The 20,000-nt window shown below is 46.0% G+C and overlaps 1 protein-coding gene across 1 annotated transcript in view; it reads left to right on the top strand.

Moving 5' to 3' along the window:
• hectd1 (HECT domain containing 1) overlaps nt 1-20,000 on the top strand; it is a 47,160-nt gene that overhangs the window by 20,691 nt on the left and 6,469 nt on the right. Inside the window, exons 17-27 of the mRNA XM_078288056.1 lie at nt 372-518; nt 1,347-1,441; nt 4,383-4,488; nt 5,027-5,161; nt 5,349-5,488; nt 6,498-6,710; nt 7,153-7,263; nt 9,117-9,283; nt 9,729-9,905; nt 15,934-16,788; nt 17,580-17,801. Coding sequence (XP_078144182.1) covers nt 372-518; nt 1,347-1,441; nt 4,383-4,488; nt 5,027-5,161; nt 5,349-5,488; nt 6,498-6,710; nt 7,153-7,263; nt 9,117-9,283; nt 9,729-9,905; nt 15,934-16,788; nt 17,580-17,801 — 2,368 coding nt within the window. The remainder of the gene's footprint in view (nt 1-371; nt 519-1,346; nt 1,442-4,382; nt 4,489-5,026; nt 5,162-5,348; nt 5,489-6,497; nt 6,711-7,152; nt 7,264-9,116; nt 9,284-9,728; nt 9,906-15,933; nt 16,789-17,579; nt 17,802-20,000) is intronic.

Genomic DNA, 20,000 nt, shown 5'->3' with positions numbered 1-20,000 from the left:
GAGTCTTAAACAGCATCAGCACACAAGAATCAATGTAAAAGAAAGTAATATAACAAGCAGTGTAACGAATTCCTGGGTTATCACTTTGGAAACGGCTAACTAGTAATTTATGTTAACGAGCCCAGCTGATGAAATGTATTGATTACAAGCAGTTATGATGTTAATATCAGTGTTCATATTGAATCCCAGTGTGCTGAAGAGAGAGCTGCTGAGAACGGCTCTTAAGAATCTGATCGATTATAGTTTTTAATATTATATCTTGTCCCAGTGTGTTGGAGGGGAGAACACATGCAGACTCTGGAGAACCTGATTAATTCCAGTTCTAAGCAGTCATGTTGTTGTTGTTGTTGTTGTTGTTGTTGTTGTGTCAGTGTGTGGAGGGGGAGAACACGTGGCGGGACCTGATGAAAACGGCTCTGGAGAACCTGATTGTGGTTCTGAAGGATGAGAACACCATCTCTCCGTATGAGATGTGCAGCAGCGGCCTGGTGCAGGCTCTGTTCACCGTGCTCAACAACGTGAGTCCAGTCACCTCACCACCTCACTACCTCACTATCTCACTATCTCACCACTTCACCACTTCACTACCTCACTATCTCACTATCTCACTATCTCACTATCTCACCACCTCACCACCTCACCACCTCACTATCTCACCACCTCACTACCTCACTACCTCACTATCTCACTATCTCACTATCTCACCACTTCACCACTTCACTACCTCACTATCTCACTATCTCACTATCTCACTATCTCACCACCTCACCACCTCACCACCTCACTATCTCACCACCTCACCACCTCACTACCTCACTATCTCACTATCTCACTATCTCACCACTTCACCACTTCACCACTTCACCACCTCACCACCTCACCATCTCACTATCTCACTATCTCACTATCTCACCACCTCACCACCTCACTATCTCACTATCTCACTATCTCACTATCTCACCACCTCACCACCTCACCACCTCACTACCTCACTATCTCACTACCTCACCACCTCACCACCTCACCATCTCACCATCTCACTATCTCACCACCTCACCACCTCACCACCTCACTACCTCACTATCTCACTACCTCACTACCTCACCACCTCACCACCTCACCACCTCACCACCTCACCACCTCACCATCTCACCATCTCACCATCTCACCTCTCACTACCTCACCATCTCACCACCTCACTATCTCACTATCTCACTACCTCACTACCTCACCCCTCAGTACAATCAGAGGAGGTATACATGTGTGTTAAAGTTGCAGTAAAGCCTGTTGGTCCACAGTGTGACTGCTGTTTGTTTGTTTGTTTGTTTGTTTGTTTGTGTGTGCAGAGTGTGGAGCTGGAGCTGAAACATGACTGTAAGCCTTTAATGGAGAGGATCAATGTCTTTAAAGCGGCTTTCAGCGAGAACGAAGACGATGAAAGGTAACGGCCGCCGCAGATCAATAACCATGTGCACTTCATCATCAATAACCATTAGAAACCATTAGAAACAGGATAATACTGGAATATTGTCAATATTGAAACATTTAATTTCATTTTCAATTCTATTTTTTTAATTTTTTTTTTAAATTCAAAACATAATTGAGAAGACAATGATACAATAACCAAGACAATAAGATCTAACTGCCGATATTTCTCTAAGAAGAGCTGGAGAGGGAGAATCCACATGTTTTTTCCTTGTTTTTAAGTTCAGTTGTTAGCAGATGTTGTTTTTCCTGCTTTTGTCGTTTCTTCCTGCATTGGAACGAGATAGCCACGCCTCCGGTATACGCCTTAGTAGTTTCCCATAAAAGGGCAGAATTGTCTGTTGATTGACAATTAATGGCTTGGAAGGATTTCAACTCAGTATTAAAATAGGATTTAGTTTATTGTTTATTGTCATTCCACATATGCATGACATACATACAGGGAACGAAACATCGTTTCTCTTGGACTACAGCGCAACACAGAAACACATAACATATAAAAACAGTTTGGTCTCTCACAATAGTTGCATTAAACTTCCAAAATCTAGTCCTATTGCTTAGTCCTTTAAGAGATAATTCCAACATCATACTTGCGTGGTCTGAAATGAAAATACTGCCTATTTGACATGAAATAACTGAATGTAGACACAATCCCGGTAAAAAGAAATAATCAATTCTGGTGTGGCACTGGTGAGGTGCAGAGAAGAAAGTATATTCCCTTACCTCGAGGATGCACCGTCCTCCATACATCCACAAATCCCAAATCTTCACATATAACGTTTAGTGATTTGGCCTGTGGAGAGAGAGCTATAGTCTTGTGGGGAAGTCTATCGATTAATGGATTCAGTAAGCAATTAAAATCCCCACCCACTATGGCAATTTCTGACTTTGTCTCCATAAGATCTAAGAACACCTTAGTTAGGAAATCTGAGGGACGGGCCGGGGGATAATACACATTCATTATTGAGATAACTGTGCCTTGCAAAGCAGCTTTCACAATAACATACCGACCACTCTTATCTTTGATACAATCCAACACTACAAAAGGTAACTTCTTCCTCACCAGAATAGCCACACCTCTACTTCTAGAAGTAAATAAGGAAAAAAACACTTGTTCAAAGCCCCCTTGTAATTTCAAATGCTCTCTCTAGTTGCCGCTTCCTCGCTTGCAGGGGACTCCAGACCTCTTCAATACCAAGGCTATAGGCCTTGGCCCGTCCTTTACACAAGCCTCATCCCAAACAGAAATGAAACATAACATCAGTGAAAGTTAAACGAGGCTACGCTTTACTCTTCCCTGGCACCCTAACATAGAATTTCACCACCCCATAAGCTCATTCACGGTGGCTAATACTGATTACCCTAACGTTGTTTATCACAGACTGTAATAAAACATAAGCTAGTATTTACACAATAGAAACCCACTCAGTCTGTCTCTCCACATTTATATTCCAGCGCATGGAGGAAGTAACATACGGCCTGTGGTAGTAAATGGTCACAAAAGAAAACTGTAAACTGAGGTACTCTCACAACCTAGTCATCCCACATATCAACTGAAGTCCAAAGTCATTCAGAAGCCGTGCCTCCACGGTCTTCCAATGAGCTGACAAACACGGCCGCTTCGTTTGGAGTATCAGATCTTCTCTGTATTCTATTTTACATTTTTTCAGCCGTGCCTTAATCTCATCAAATGACTTGTGCCTCCGAACCACAGCCGCCGAATAGTCACAGCCGCCGAATAGTCACTGAAAAAGGAGATCCTAATTCCTTTGCGACCCCGGTTCTCCCGGTTAGATCGGCCTGATTCAAGCCGCCGAGCTGCCTCCGTCACACGCTGTTTATCAGTGAAGTTATGGAACTTCACTATCACGGTCTAGGTCGTTGATTTGGGCCGGGTTTAGATGCCAAGGAACGATCGAGCTTCAGCCGCCCGGCCTTCGTGTCCATTTGGAGGTAGTCGGGGATCCACTTTTCAAAGAACCTCACAGGGTCCGATCCTTCTGAACCTTCGGGTAGGCCGACTACACGCATGTTGCATCTACGGCCACGGTTATCAAGGTCATCGATGTGATCTAACATGTCTCGTACTTGTTTCTCCAGGAGTGCTATCTTGGTTTCCGACGATAGCCGTAGCTTCCACAGTAGCAGTCCGTTCCTCCGCTTCTCCCACTCTGAGGGCAATCGCTTGCAACTGCGTAGTCTGTTCCTTAATGGCTTCCAAAACCGAAGTTATTTTAACATCAATGACTTTCGTGAGATTGTCAGTTATCCTGTCCAAAGCTCGGACAATACTTGGCTCAATCACGCCGGAGCTAGCCTCTGCACTGATTTCCACAGGTGACACACCTGGCTCTCCTAGGCTATCTGCGTCTGCTGGGACTTTCTTTGCCGAATTCTTCGTATTTCTGGGCATATTGGTAGATGCTTTCAAGAAATAGCTCATGTTAAAGCACTCCCGTTACCAAACTCTGCACTTTCACCGTTAGGTATGTAAAAAAGTAGGATTAATTATACAAAAACGCCACCAGAGCTCACAGCGGCGTACACTCTACGGCACCATCTTCCATGCATTTTCAATGCAGTTGAAAATAGTCAAGATGTTGATAGAAGATGCCAGGAGTAAAAAGTGCAATAAAATAATAACTAAAATAACTGTTCCTGTAATTGATCAATGGTAATAATCCTGATCAATACCTTTAGCCACAGTATCAGCAGCCATGCAGTCCCACTTCCCACACAGATTATAAATGTATCTTCTAAAAATAAAACATCTTTTTATGAGATGAATCTGGTCAAAATCTGCTATTGTGTTGTCTGTTGTTTGGAAATATCAGATTAAATGTGAACATCTCCCTGTGTGTGTGTGTGTGTGTGTGTGTGTGTGTGTGTGTGTGCAGCCGACCAGCCGTTGCCTTAATCCGTAAGCTGATCGCTGTGCTGGAGTCAATCGAACGTCTACCTCTGCATCTGTACGACACGCCGGGATCCACATACAACCTGCAGGTGAGGAGGGTGTGTGTGTGTGTGGGGCGCTCTGTTCTGACTGGTTGTGGGCGGGGCCAGAGTCTCCCATCACATCTATGCATTGATCTGCAGCTACAGTGTTGAACAGGCAGATCGTGGATGTTTTGCTGCTCTGGTGACTCATCACTTTCACACTCTACCAGTCAGACATTTGGACACATTTTTCTTTATTTTCCACGTTAGAATAACAGTTAAGGCATCCAAACTTCGTTTCTGAGAAGGTTCTTCCTGTCGTCTTTCAAAATAAAAGCTGTAGAGAACTGAAGCTTTGAACAGCTGGAATCAACTTCTCCAGTTTGAGCTGCTGTTCATGAAACTAAAGCATCATCTCAGCAAGAAAGCGCCTGAATCTGATTGGCTGTTGACGGCCGATGATGGTGAAAAGTTCAGCTGTGAACACGAGCTTGTTGAGCGTCCAATCATCAGCTGAGGTTCTCTGGTCACTCAGACAGTAGTAAACCATGAACCTTTTGGATGTGTGTGTGTGTGTGTGTGTGTGTGTGTGTGTGTGTGTCAGATCCTGACCCGGCGGCTGCGGTTCCGTCTGGAGCGAGCGCCGGGGGAGACGGCTCTGATCGACCGGACCGGACGCATGCTGAAGATGGAGCCGCTCGCTACTGTGGAGTCACTGGAGCAGTACCTGCTGAAGATGGTGACATCACACTCGCACTGACATCACACTCGCACTGACATCACACTCACACTGACATCACACTCACACTGACATCACACTCGTACTGACATCACACTCGCACTGACATCACACTCGCACTGACATCACACTCGCACTGACATCACACTCGCACTGACATCACACTCCCCCCCCCCCCCCCCCCCAGGTGGCGAAGCAGTGGTACGACTTCGAGCGCTCGTCCTTCGTCTTCGTGAGGAAGCTGAGGGAGGGTCAGACCTTCACCTTCCGGCACCAACACGATTTCGACGAGAACGGCATCGTCTACTGGGTGGGAACCAACGCCAAGTAAGCACTTTTAAATCTTTATTTCAAGTTTTCAGCAACATCCTAAATCGACATTTTATTGAAGTTAGTGCTGCTTGGTGGATTATGTTTGTCAAATTAAAGAGCGGCTCCAAATGGTTTAGAAAAGGTCTTGAGTCACATTTTATGTCGCTTGATTTATGTGTTGACTGGTTTTCCTTTGGGTCCTTAAACGGGCTAAAGGTCCCATATTATAGAAATTCAGATTTTCTTACATTTATATCCATATTTTGTTTGAGTGGTTAAATTTGGAGTTGTTGCATTTTCAGACTCCTCCTGATTGGCTCCTCACTAAAGAATGACTGAAATCCGTCCAATCAGGGTCCAGTTTGCAGCATTTGAACTGAAAGCGTCCACTCAGCAGGTTTACCTCATTTGAATTAGAGGAGCCGCTGCTGTCGGCCAATCAGAGTCCAGTATTGTGAGACTTGGTCTTCACATTCATTCAGTTTAACTCATTCAATTCAACTGTAACAAACTACATTTATCTGCAGAACATCATGAAGAACATGATTCTGATCCTGAGACAGAGGAGAAACTGAATGATCTGAGACCTTTAAAGAGTCCAGCAGAACGATCCTGTGTCCTGGGAAACCTCATCTAACAACAGTGACTGTGTTTACATGGACTTGAGTATCCCGGTTATGATCGGGTTTTTAAAGTATCCCGTTTTTGTGTTTACGCATGTAAACATCATATCCCGATTTCAGAAACCTGGATAAGCCCTTATCCCGTCCTTCGTCATCACAGGCGCCTGCGCACACAGCATGCAGTAATCAGTAACTGGGATACTAGTATCTATCATGTATACGGGGATATGAATAACCAGATTTCTCTGTGTTCCATGTAAACGCCATATCCCGAATATGATCAGAACCGGGATAAGCCTCATAACCGGGATACTCAAGTCCATGTAAACGCAGTCAGTGATGTGTGAATTCTTTTTCGGATGGATTTCAGTTAAAAATGTTCTGATCTCTGTTCGGTGCAGGACGGCCTACGAGTGGGTGAACCCCGCCGCCTACGGCCTGGTGGTGGTGACATCATCAGAGGGGCGGAACCTCCCCTACGGCCGATTGGAGGACATCCTTAGCCGGGATAGCTCCGCCCTCAACTGTCACACCAACGACGACAAGAACGCCTGGTTCGCCGTCGACCTCGGCCTCTGGGTGATTCCCTCAGCGTACACACTGAGACACGCCAGGTAATAAAACAAACACACCCTGAGACACACCAGGTAGTAAAACAAACACACCCTGAGACACACCAGGTAGTAAAAGAAACACGCCCTGAGACACACCAGGTAGTAAAAGAAACACGCCCTGAGACACACCAGGTAGTAAAAGAAACACGCCCTGAGACACACCAGGTAGTAAAACAAACACACCCTGAGACACACCAGGTAGTAAAACAAACACACCCTGAGACACACCAGGTAGTAAAACAAACACACCCTGAGACACACCAGGTAAACATGTGCTGAATAATTCAAAAGATCGGGCAAAACCTGCTGTGTTGATCAGGTTCCTCATGATGTGATAACGGCTTCATCTGATGAAGGAAATCACTCTGCTGAGTAATCAGAGATAATAATTAATAATAATTATCTTATCCCCCCCCCCCCCCCCCCCCCCCCCGCCCCTCAGGGGTTACGGCCGCTCGGCGTTGAGGAACTGGGTGTTTCAGGTTTCTAAGGATGGTCAGAACTGGACGACTCTCTACACCCACGTGGACGACTGCAGCCTGAACGAACCGGGGTACAACACCACACACACACACCTGCAGACCCACAACACACCACAACACCCCTCCAGACCCACAACACCCCTCCAGACCCACAACACACCACAACACCCCTCCAGACCCACGATGCCCCTCCAGACCCACAACACACCACAACACCCCTCCAGACCCACAACACCCCTCCAGACCCACAACACACCACAACACCCCTCCAGACCCACAACACCCCTCCAGACCCACAACACACCACAACACCCCTCCAGACCCACGATGCCCCTCCAGACCCACAACACACCACAACACCCCTCCAGACCCACAGCACCCCTCCAGACCCACAACACCCCTCCAGACCCACAACACACCACAACACCCCTCCAGACCCACAACACACCACAACACCCCTGCTGACCCACAACACACCACAAAACCCCTCCAGATCCACAACACACCACAACACCCCTCCAGACCCACGATGCCCCTTCAGACCCACAACACACCACAACACCCCTCCAGACCCACAACACAACGTAACACCCCTGCAGACCCACAACACCCCACAACACCCCATGGCACCCCTCCAGACCCACAACACAACGTAACACCCCTCCAGACCCACAACACAACGTAACACCCTTGCAGACCCACAACACCCCACAACACCCCACAACACCCCACGGCACCCCTCCAGACCCACGATGCCCCTTCAGACCCACAACACCCCTCCAGACCCACGATGCCCCTTCAGACCCACAACACCCCTCCAGACCCACAATGCCCCTTCAGACCCACTACACCCCTCCAGACCCACAACACACCACAACACCCCTCCAGACCCACGATGCCCCTTCAGACCCACAACACCCCTCCAGACCCACAACACACCACAACACCCCTCCAGACCCACGATGCCCCTTCAGACCCACTACACCCCTCCAGACCCACAACACACCACAACACCCCTCCAGACCCACGATGCCCCTTCAGACCCACAACACCCCTCCAGACCCACGATGCCCCTTCAGACCCACTACACCCCTCCAGACCCACAACACACCACAACACCCCTCCAGACCCACGATGCCCCTTCAGACCCACAACACCCCTCCAGACCCACGATGCCCCTTCAGACCCACTACACCCCTCCAGACCCACAACACACCACAACACCCCTCCTGACCCACAACACCTCTCCAGACCATCAACACCCCTCCAGACCCACAACACACCACAACACCCCTCCTGACCCACAACACCTCTCCAGACCCACAACACCCTCCAGACCCACAACACACCACAACACCCCTCCTGACCCACAACACCTCTCCAGACCCACAACACCCTCCAGACCCACAACACACCACAACACCTCTCCAGACCCACAACACCCTCCAGACCCACAACACACCACAACACCTCTCCAGACCCACAACACCTCTCCAGACCCACAACACCTCTCCAGACCCACAACACACCACAACACCTCTCCAGACCCACAACACCCTCCAGACCCACAACACACCACAACACCTCTCCAGAGCCACAACACCCTCCAGACCCACAACACACCACAACACCTCTCCAGAGCCACAACACCCTCCAGACCCACAACACACCACAACACCTCTCCAGACCCACAACACACCACAACACCCCTCCAGACCCACGATGCCCCTCCAGACCCACAACACACCACAACACCTCTCCAGACCCACAACACACCACAACACCCCTCCAGACCCACGATGCCCCTCCAGACCCACAACACACCACAATACCCCTCCAGACCATCAACACCCCTTCAGACCCACTACACTCCTCCAGACCCAGTCTGTTAATTTAACTCTGTGTGTGTGTGTGTGTGTGTCAGCTCGACAGCCACCTGGCCTCTGGACCCGTCCAAAGAGGAGAAGCAGGGCTGGAGGCACATCAGGATCAAGCAGATGGGGAAGAACGCCAGCGGTCAGACGCACTACCTGTCTCTGTCCGGCCTGGAGCTGTACGGCTCCGTCACCGCGGTCTGCGAGGACCAGCTAGGTCTGTGTGTGTGTGTGTGTGTGTGTGTTTGTATTGTTCATTTGTTTTTATTGTTATTCTTGCTACTTTTATTATCGCTATAGATACTGAAGTGTTTAAGGCCAGTAAAGCTCATTTGAATTGATGGTTGGTTACTCCTGATTTTCAGTGAAATCATGTCTGTGTTAAATCTGCACCACATCTCTCTCTCTCTCTCTCTCTCTCGCTCTCGCTCTCGCTCTCTCGCTCTCTCTCTCTCTTTCTCTCTCTCTCTTTCTCTTTCACTCATCAAATGAATATTTGATGACAACCTGTCTCTTCCTCCTCCCTCTCTCTCTCCTATCCTTTTCCCTCCTCCGTCTCCTCCCCCCTCGTCCTCCTCTCTCCCTCTCCTCCCCCCTCCTCTTCCTCTCTCCCTCTCCTCCTCTTCCTCTCTCCCTCTCCTCCTCCTCTTCCTCTCTCCCAGGTAAAGCGGTGAAGGAGGCGGAGGCGAACCTTCGTCGTCAGCGGCGCTTGTTTCGCTCCCAGGTGATGAAGTACATCGTCCCGGGGGCGCGGGTCGTCCGCGGCATCGACTGGAAGTGGCGGGACCAGGACGGAAACCCGGCCGGCGAGGGAACCGTCACCGGAGAGGCGCACAACGGTAAGACACGCCCAGGAATACAGACCGCAACTTCACTGCTGTTGAAATGAGGGAAAAATATGAAAATCTGGAAATATTAAAAATAAAACAAAATGCTTGTGGTTTGTCCAGATATCTTTTCATCGTTGAGCAACAGAACGATGGACGCACAAATTCACCAGCCAGTTTCATTTGTTTTACAATTTTCAGAACGGTTTTCAGAATAGAATTGGACTTCAGCTGATGGTTGTTTACCAGACAGACTAACTTACCAGAAACTAACATTTACCAGTATTTGCCTGCTGGTCATTTCAGAATTACTAAAATTAAGTACACAGTAATAATAACTTTATTTATAGAGTACAGGCAGTGTTGGGGGTAACGCGTTACAGTAATCAGATTACTTTTTTGTGGTAACGAGTAACTTAATGCGTTAGTCTTTCAATTTATGTAATCAGTTATTAGTTACTTTGTCAAAGTTACATTTCGCTACTTTTATTTTTCTTTCAAATGGTTAAATGTTTAGTTAGTGCAAATAAGCTTGAGCTTGGAAATATTTGCATGACTTTGAAGTGATGGAAGAGAAGGATACCAACATTATAGTTAACTGTAAGTTTAGCTTCACAGGGCTGTCAGTGCGACGTGTCGCACGTGCTACGAACAAATCGGTCTGTGCGATGAATGAATTTACCGCAGCAGCACCCGTGCGATACAGTTCTGCGTGTGTGTGTGTGTGTGTGTGTGGAGCCGCTTGTTTGTGTGAAGTGAGGGTTTGTGTGCTTGTTTGTGTGTGAGGTGAATCAACGGCGCGTCGCTATTCTACTTGGTAGTTGTAGTCTATCGTGCGATTAAAAATCATGTCCCCGGCTGCGTAGAGTCCATACATCCAACACCAATTCCCACAATTCCTAGGGAACAATCCCATAATTCCTATGCGGTTTCCTCCGAGGGCAGCGCAGCACCCGGACAGTCAGCGCACACTACAGTTATATTGTAGTTCATCTTCAAAAAAGGCAAGCGGTTGCAAACATGTTTTGATTTAATGACTGAATAATTACCTTTGCGAGACGAACGTGAAGTACAGTGTGAACTTTCCACGCCGTCACTCAGAGGCTAACGTTAGCAGAGCGGAGCGGCGATCAGCGGTAACAAACGAGACCGGCTGACCGACACACACCGCAGCGTTAAACAACTTAAACCGACTCTGAGGTGAAGAAAATAACTCAGCTCAGAAACCCTGCGCGGCTCGGCGTCTCGGAGCGATGGCGTTCCCCGAGCTGACGCTGCAGAGAGGCCGCTCTCCGACACGCTTCGCCTCCCCCTCATTTTGTTATTCTCATACAGCCAGGAGACTGTAAGGTGCTTTCAAATTCATTTATTCATTAATTAATGCAGTTCACTTTTTAAAATAAAAAGGCTGCGGACCATTTATCTTAATTGCCAGTTATGTTTCATATAGTGTTTCAGTGGCCTAAGGACACCAGTGAATGGTTTGGCACACAGTATCCTGGAGCAAGAGACTGAAAGTAGTGCCCCCTTTTCTATTCATTCAATCGAGAATCGTTTTGAATCGAGAATCGATTCTGAATCGATTCGGACGCCCAAGAATCGGAATCAAATCGAATCGTGAGATTCCCAAAGATTCACACCCCTAATTTGAAGCGTAATATATTGATGTTTTGTATACAGTTGTTATGTCCCTCCCATTTACCATTATGGGCAAATAAAGAAAATGTTTGTCTGAAAACATTTCTTGTTAAGGTTTGGATTTTGTGTGCCCTGTATGCAGCATTAATGTCACATACCTGTTGAAGTGATGAACTGCACTACTTGTGGTTGTTTTTAGAGATGTAACAGACGTTTTATACGCGTGCTACAATTTTGTGGCCTGTGCTACAAAACTATCAACCTCTGTAGCACCGGTGCTATGTGCAAAAAAAGTTAACGTACAGCTCTGCTTCACTATCTAACCTGGAGATTTGAATTGAAAGCTTGTGAGTCAGTCTGCTGTTTACTTTGAGACCAGACCGGATCAGTTCAGGCTCCGCTGGTCACCGGGTGAAGTTAGTTTGAAGTTTGATATTCACCGGCTGATGTGCCTTTTAACGTCAATAGCTCCGTGCCGATAGCATCATTTTTCTCAAATTAGGCTTTTTTATAGAGAGGAACACGGAGCCAATGTCTCACAGTGTTGATAAAGTCAGATTCACCTGCGGCTGTGATGCAGACGGCAGAAAGGATCCAGTCCAAACCCCCGCTGACTGTTTACTGTGAACCAGGAGACTGAAAGACAACAGCAGCTTGTTATTTAAGGCTGAGTCCCAAACCTGATGATTACTGATGGTTTCTGTACAGTAAGAGTGATGACATCAGCAGAAGACATATTTTAAATGCATGTTTTTATGTGAGTAACGTGAAAGTGCTCTAACGCGTTACTTTTAATGAAGACTAACTTAGTAACGTAACTAGTTACTATTTAGGGCAAGTAACGAAGTAAAGTAACTAGTTGGTTTCAAAAGTAACTTTCCCCAACACTGGGTACAGGTAACAAAGAAAAGATCAAATCTGTACAGCAAAGAATAAAAAATAAAAGTTGTTTTTTATAATAATAATGGACTTCAGATGATGGTTTCCTGGACAGTGGACTCACTCTACAGTGTTCAGAACTGAAGTGAAGCTCACAGTAACAGTAGCAGTAATGACATGTGACAGAATGGAGATGCAGGTTTGGCAGGAGGAACATCTGTTGTGTTCTTGAATACTTTCCCAGGTTTCTACATGGAACAAGAGTTTTGTAAAGTGTCTGTCTGTCTGTTAACTTCTGGACCTTCTGGTCTGTTAACTTCTGAACCTTCTGGTCTGTCAACATCTGGACCTCCTGGTCTGTTAACATCTGGACCTCCTGGTCTGTCAACATCTGGACCTCCTGGTCTGTTAACATCTGGACCTCCTGGTCTGTCAACATCTGGACCTCCTGGTCTGTCAACATCTGGACCTCCTGGTCTGTTAACTTCTGGACCACCTGGTCTGTTAACTTCTGGACCTCCTGGTCTGTCAACATCTGGACCTCCTGGTCTGTTAACTTCTGGACCTCCTGGTCTGTTAACTTCTGGACCTCCTGGTCTGTTAACTTCTGGACCACCTGGTCTGTTAATTTCTGGACCTTCTGGTCTGTTAGCTTTTCTAAAAGTTCTGATTCAGCAGTGATCAAAGTTATCAGAAACTGTAAATATCAATATTGATCGTTGCAGTATCCAGAAACCCAACAGTTTCGAACCGCTTCCTAAACCAGATATTCTGGTGTTGTGAGAATATCTGGATTACAAAGCAGATTAGATTTCAGAGGAAGTCTTTCATTTATTTCCAAAAGTGTCCACATGATTCACAATGCTTATCAGAATTGCAATATTTAGCAGAAATAACAGATTTCTTTTAGCGCAGCTTGTTGCGCTCTATAGGGTTTTGGTAATACTTAGAATTACAGCTCCCTGTTGCTGTAATTGGTTTGTTGCTGTGTAATTACAGTGTAATTACACTGTAATTACTCTGTAATTACACTGTAATTAGCTAAACGAGGCTGTAATTCAGCAGGTTTCCTCTGCTGCTGAGGACAGAAACATTTCTCCTGTTTCACCTGAAAAACATGAATCGGCTTCTCCTGCGCTGACCTTTAACCCCTGTGACATCACGGTGTTTACATGCATACCGGTGTGTCAGTGTTGTCAGTTGTTCTCTCCAGTCAGCTGGACTTCTCTTCTGAGTCTGAACACGATCGCTGGGTCAACGAGCACGTTGTCCCAAATTATGAATATATGTAGAAAGTAAATCACAAATAATATGACTATTATGATACAGCATGTTCCTGCCTACAGCCCCAGGAGGGAGGAGCTTCGGGGGGGTGGAGCCCCGACCCTGCTGTGTTCGAAAGATTCAAATATGAATTATTAGTGTGGTGTTATCATTATTATTATTATTGTTATTATTAGTATTATTATTAGTATTATTATTGTTATTAGTATTATTATTTCTCACTAAAACTGCCTCCCACGCATGAAGAGTCACCAGACTTGGCCCACAGCTCCAGTCCCATGCTAAAGACTCTCACTACATTCTGGGGCAGAGGTCTAAAGTTTAAAACTTTAAAAAACTAAAAAAATCAATTGCACAAGTGACCTGAAATCACTACAGAGCTTCATTGGACCTGCACAATAAAAGTGTCGTGGGGTTTTTAATTTGATCAGAAGTTGAGCCCACATGGAACTGTACACAGCCCAATCTGCATGTAAGTTTCAGACTTCTATCAAAAACTGAATTTTAAAAAATTCTTTGAATTCTGCCCTTATGGAAGAATGGAAAATAGAAAATAGAACATCTTTAATCATCAGTTTTTCGCTTATGGAGCATTCAACCCTTGTAAGAATAAATAACACACATCTCTATGTTGTCTAGATAAAGTACGTAAAGTCTCAGAATTCTGTCTTGAAAAATGAATATTTGACGCTAGTTTAAATCTGCCAGGTGGACGGCAGCTGTGATCATGTGAAGCTCGTCTCGTCTTGTTTCCTGCTGCTGCAGAGGGAACATGCTTTCTTTCTTTCTTTCTTTCTTTCTTTCTTTCTTTCTTTCTCTTTTGAGGAAAAGACAGACTGCTTGCAGTCCTAGCTATTGTTGTTATTATTATTTTATTTTATTTTATTGCATATCTGGTAGATGTCAGATATTTTTTCTTAAATCAACATTGTCATGGAATCAGATTTGGTTGCTCAGCAACAGTCAGGTTGCCCAAACTTCCATGTTGCTCGCTTGTTGCTGCAACCAGAGTTGTTGGACAGAAAAAACGCCCTTAGTGCGCACACACCTGCGACGTTACTATGACAATTAGTGACACACACACCTGTGTTGTTACTATGACAACCAGTGACACACACCTGCGTTGTTACTATGACAACCAGTGTGGTAACGACTACAAACACACAAATCCAGTCTGGTAATGTGTTAATGACAGTTGGACTTGCCTGCTGTCTGAACACAGTGTTAATGCCTGTTGTTGTTTTACCTATTGAGCTACACAGGAGCACAGTGTGCATGTGCACACACACACACACACACACACACACACACACTCCCTCCCTCCTCCGCACCTCCTCCTGCCTCCTGCTCCTCCTGGTGTTTCTGTTTGGACTCAGCGAACCAACGCTCCTCCTCAGTTATCCTTCATGTTGAGCAGGATGATTCTTATTGGTGTTCCTCAGTTTATTTCTTTCTCTTCATGTGGCTTTGAAGCTTCGCATTTGCCAGAAAAAAAATCTACTTTTGCTTTAATTGTCATTTTCTGTGACTCTGTGTTCATATTTTTCTCTCTCATTGCTCCACCTGGGCCAGAGCAGCAAAACCTGTTTGACTGTGAAAGAGATTTAACTCTTTAAAACAAGTTTATTCCTCACTACTCATTTAAATCATTTTTTGCTTGCAATTGGTTTGAATTGACCATTTGGAAACATGTCATACCATTTCAGAGTTTTTGGTTTTGAAAGGATTTTCAAGGGTTTTAGACTTTTGTTGCATTAAAATATCTAAAACTACCTAAAGTAAAGTTAGGAGGTTTTCACTAGACAACAACAGTGAGTGTTTGTTCTTTAAAGGGACATTTCACTCAAAAAACAAACTATTCTGCTCTGATCTGGTCCGTGTGGAGTTATGTAGAGCTGCTGACTGTAAGCTGCTTCTCTCTGCTCTCTCTCTCTCTCTCTCTCTCTCTCTCTCTCTCTCTCTCTCTCTCTCTCTCTCTCTCTCTCTCTCTCTCTCTCTCTCCACCTCTCTCTCTGTTTCTCTCCACCTCTCTCTGCCGGGTCTCTGACATCCATCCGTCCGTATCCCTCCTATCTCTCTGTCCATCCAGGCTGGATTGATGTAACCTGGGATGCTGGCGGCTCTAACTCTTACCGTATGGGCGCTGAAGGGAAGTTTGACCTCAAGCTTGCTCCAGGGTTCGACCCTGAGTCGGCTGCCACAGCGCCGTCACCCAAACCTGTCTCATCCACTGTTTCAGGCCCCGCCTCCTCCACGGTGGGACCCTCCGCGACCCCGGCAGCCGGCGGCGCCGCCACCACCGCGTCCTCGTCCTCCTCCGCCTCCTCCTCCCAGCAGCAGTCGTGGAGCAGCCTGGTGAAAAATAACTGTCCCGACAAGGGAGGGTCGACGTCGCTGGGCGGAGCCGGCTCCTCCAGCAGGAAGGGCAGCAGCAGCTCCGTCTGCAGCGTCGCCTCCTCCTCCGACATCAGCCTGAGCTCCTCCGCCGGGGGGCCGGGGGGAGGGGGGGGCACGCGGCCGGACAGGAGGGCCGAGGGGCCGGCGCTCGACCGGGGCCCCGGGACGGGGGGGGCGGGGGGCGGGGCCGGCTTGGACGGACAGCAGCGGGAGCCCGTCGTCGTTCTGTCCTCGGCGGCGGACGGCGGGTCCGGCTCCGCCTCCAGCTCCGGCACGCTCACCGCCGACGCGGTCGCCCCCGGCGACGATGCCAGGAACAAAGACTCTTCGACGGCGGCCGGGGTCGCTGCGGCGACCGACCCCGCGGCGGCCATCTCCATGGGGCTGGTGAGCGTGAGCTCGCCCGACGTCAGCTCGGTGTCGGAGTCCTCCGGCAAGGACGCGCCTTCCCAGAGGCCTCTCTGCTCGGCCGCCAGCGCCCGCCTGTCCGTCAGCTCCCTGCTGGCGGCCGGAGCGCCCATGAGCTCCAGCGCCAGCGTTCCCAACCTGTCGTCCCGAGAGGCGAGCCTCATGGAGTCCTTCGTCCGCCGCGCGCCCAACATGTCGCGCACCAACGCCACCAACAACATGAACCTGAGCCGCAGCAGCAGCGACAACAACACCAACACGCTGGGCAGGAACGTCATGAGTACCGCCAGTGAGTACTAATGCTGCACCGGCACTGCACTAATACTGCACTAATACTGCACCAGTACTGCACTAATACTGCACCAGTACTACACTAATACTGCACCAGTACTACACTCATACTGCACCAGTACTACACTCATACTGCACCAGTACTCATACTGCACCAGTACTACACTCATACTGCACCAGTACTCATACTGCACCAGTACTACACTCATACTGCACCAGTACTACACTCATACTGCACTAATCCTGCACCAGTACTACACTCATACTGCACCAGTGCTACACTCATACTGCACCAACACCCTGCTAGTGAGGATTAATACTACTAACCCAATACTGTGGTTAGGAATGTCATGAGTACTGAGTACAGTACTGCCACTATAGCACTGTGGTGTTGAGTATTAACAATACTGCTGTTTCTACTGCAGGATGGAAAAACATTAGAATTATAATCAGAATAGAATAGAGCTGCTAATGATAATCCTGCTGTAAAGTTCAGCTTGAAGTTTGTTTTTCTTCTGCAGAAACCTGCTGGATGTTTAGACTGGAACAGGAATAAACCTGAACCTGACCTAACCTAAACCTGAACCTGACCTAACCTAAACCTGAACCTGACCTAACCCTAGGACTCCAGGTGACGGTTAATGAAGACTAGACTGACTTACCCAGCCACACTAACATTTCCCAGCATTCACCTGGTTGATGACCAGCAGGTTTTAGTGGAGTTAGCTTCTCTAGCTGCTTCTCTTTGGTTTGACTCACTAACCCGTCTGTCTGTCTGTCTGTTTGCAGCTTCTCCTCTCATGGGCGCTCAGAGCTTTCCTAACCTCACCACCACCGGCACCACCTCCACCGTTACCATGTCAACCTCCATAGTAACCAGCAGCAGTAACGTAGCCACGGCAACCACGGGGCTGTCGGTGGGCCAGTTGCTAAGCAACACCCTGACGACCAGCCTGACGTCCACGTCCAGCGAGAGCGACACGGGCCAGGAGGCCGAGTTCTCTCTCTATGGTTGGTGACCCCACACACACATACACACACACACACACATACACACACACACACACACACACACACACTGCTTCTGCTGTCTAACCTGCAGTCCTGCTGTCTAACTCTTCTCACACCAGAGTAGAAGGTAAGAAAGTTAGCTTAAGCGTCACATTTGGTATTTTCCAGTGTACTGATCTATGGAAAAGTATTTACATAAAAATACTTCCTTAGTACTGTGTTACTACAACCACTTTAATCACATTTCATTAAACATGCAATAAGCGATTTCAGACCCTATAACCAATCCTGAAGCTTATGTGTGCTACGTGGAGATTTTTTTGAGACGTAATGATATAAACCAATATCCAGCTCTGTTGCTGTTTTCTCCTCTTTTCTAAAACTTGTTGTCAAATTCTGCTCCTGAACGAAGCTCCTCCCCCTCCGTTCTGTAGCTGTTTGAAAGCGGCGCTCTCCCCCTCCCATTCCTGAAAAAAATTCTCCTAATGGTGGCATCGATGAAGCGAGCGAGTAAACTTGTTAAACTAGTGAACTTGTTAACCTAGTAAACTTGTTAAACTAGTAAACGAGTTAAACTATTAAACTTGTTAAACTACTAAATGAGTTAAACTAGTAAACTTGTTAAACTAGTAAACTTGTTAAACTACTAAACGAGTTAAACTAGTAAACTTGTTACACTACTAAACGAGTTAAACTAGTAAACTTGTTACACTACTAAACGAGTTAAACTAGTAAACTTGTTAAACTAGTAAACTTGTTAAACTACTAAACGAGTTAAACTAGTAAACTTGTTAAACTAGTAAAGTTATTAAACTAGTAAACTAGTTAAACTAGTAAACTTGTTAAACTATTAAACGAGTTAAACTAGTAAACTTGTTAAACTACTAAACGAGTTAAACTAGTAAACTTGTTAAACTAGTAAAGTTAGTAAACTAGTAAAATTATTAAACTAGTAAACTAGTTAAACTAGTGAACTAGTTAAACTGGTAAACTTGTTAAACTAGTAAAGTTATTAAACTAGTAAACTAGTTAAACTAGTGAACTAGTTAAACTAGTAAACTTGTTAAACTAGTAAACTTGTTAAACTGGTAAACTAGTAAACTTGTTAAACTATTAAACTTGTTACACTACTAAACGAGTTAAACTAGTAAACTTGTTAAACTAGTAAAATTATTAAACTAGTGAACTAGTTAAACTGGTAAACTAGTTAAACTAGTGAACTAGTTAAACTAGTAAACTTGTTAAACTATTTAACTTGTTAAACTACTAAACGAGTTAAACTATTAAACTTGTTAAACTACTAAATGAGTTAAACTAGTAAACTTGTTAAACTAGTGAAGTTATTAAACTAGTAAACTTGTTAAACTAGTGAAGTTATTAAACTAGTAAACTTGTTAAACTACTAAACTTGTTAAACTATTAAACGAGTTAAACTACTAAACTTGTTAAACTACTAAACGAGTTAAACTATTAAACTTGTTAAACTAGTAAAGTTATTAAACTAGTAAACTTGTTAAACTACTAAACTTGTTAAACTAGTAGACTTGTTAAACTACTAAACTAGTTAAACTAGTAAACTTGCTACCTGCCTCTTCACTTGTCATTGTGGGTCATGTGACCTTCAGCAGGAGAGAGATCAGTCAAAGTGAGACTGGTAACTGGTGACACTTCTCAGCAGGTAGGGTTAGCTTAGCTGTTGCGGTTTCTGTCGCCCTCTAGTGGTCGGGAAATGGCTTAGTGCAGCTTTAAGTCTAACAGCCAGTATTGTGTCCTTACAGTACTTTTCCACAAGTTAATACGCAGGTGAACAGACAGTAAGGCCATGATGAAATGTTTAGATTCAAACATGAGCAGCTTCTTCTTGACAGCAGTTATTCTGGTTTTGAGGGACTTCAAGTTATTTTGTGGCCAAGTTTTGTTTCTGGTCCATTCTTGTTTTATTTCACGAGCCACGAATGAAATACTTTCTAAAGAAGAGTCCAGGTGGCCGGTGAAATACTGAAAGTGGCCGGTGGATTTAAAGCTGCACTAGGCGCTTTTCTGACCACTAGAGGGAGACAGAAACTGCAACACATTTTGTAAACACACACAGCAAAACTACTGGACTACAGAAGCCCTTAAGGACAAACTGTGCATAAAGGCTAACGGCTAAAATAAACGTTCCTACAGAGAAATATCTCCGGTCACCAGTCTCACTTT

The sequence above is a fragment of the Centroberyx gerrardi genome, chromosome 14 (assembly GCF_048128805.1).
Source record: "Centroberyx gerrardi isolate f3 chromosome 14, fCenGer3.hap1.cur.20231027, whole genome shotgun sequence".
In the NCBI taxonomy this organism is placed as follows: Eukaryota; Metazoa; Chordata; class Actinopteri; order Beryciformes; family Berycidae; genus Centroberyx; species Centroberyx gerrardi.
The sequence above is the reverse complement of the archived record's forward strand: the minus strand, read 5'-3'. Positions and strand labels throughout refer to the sequence as shown.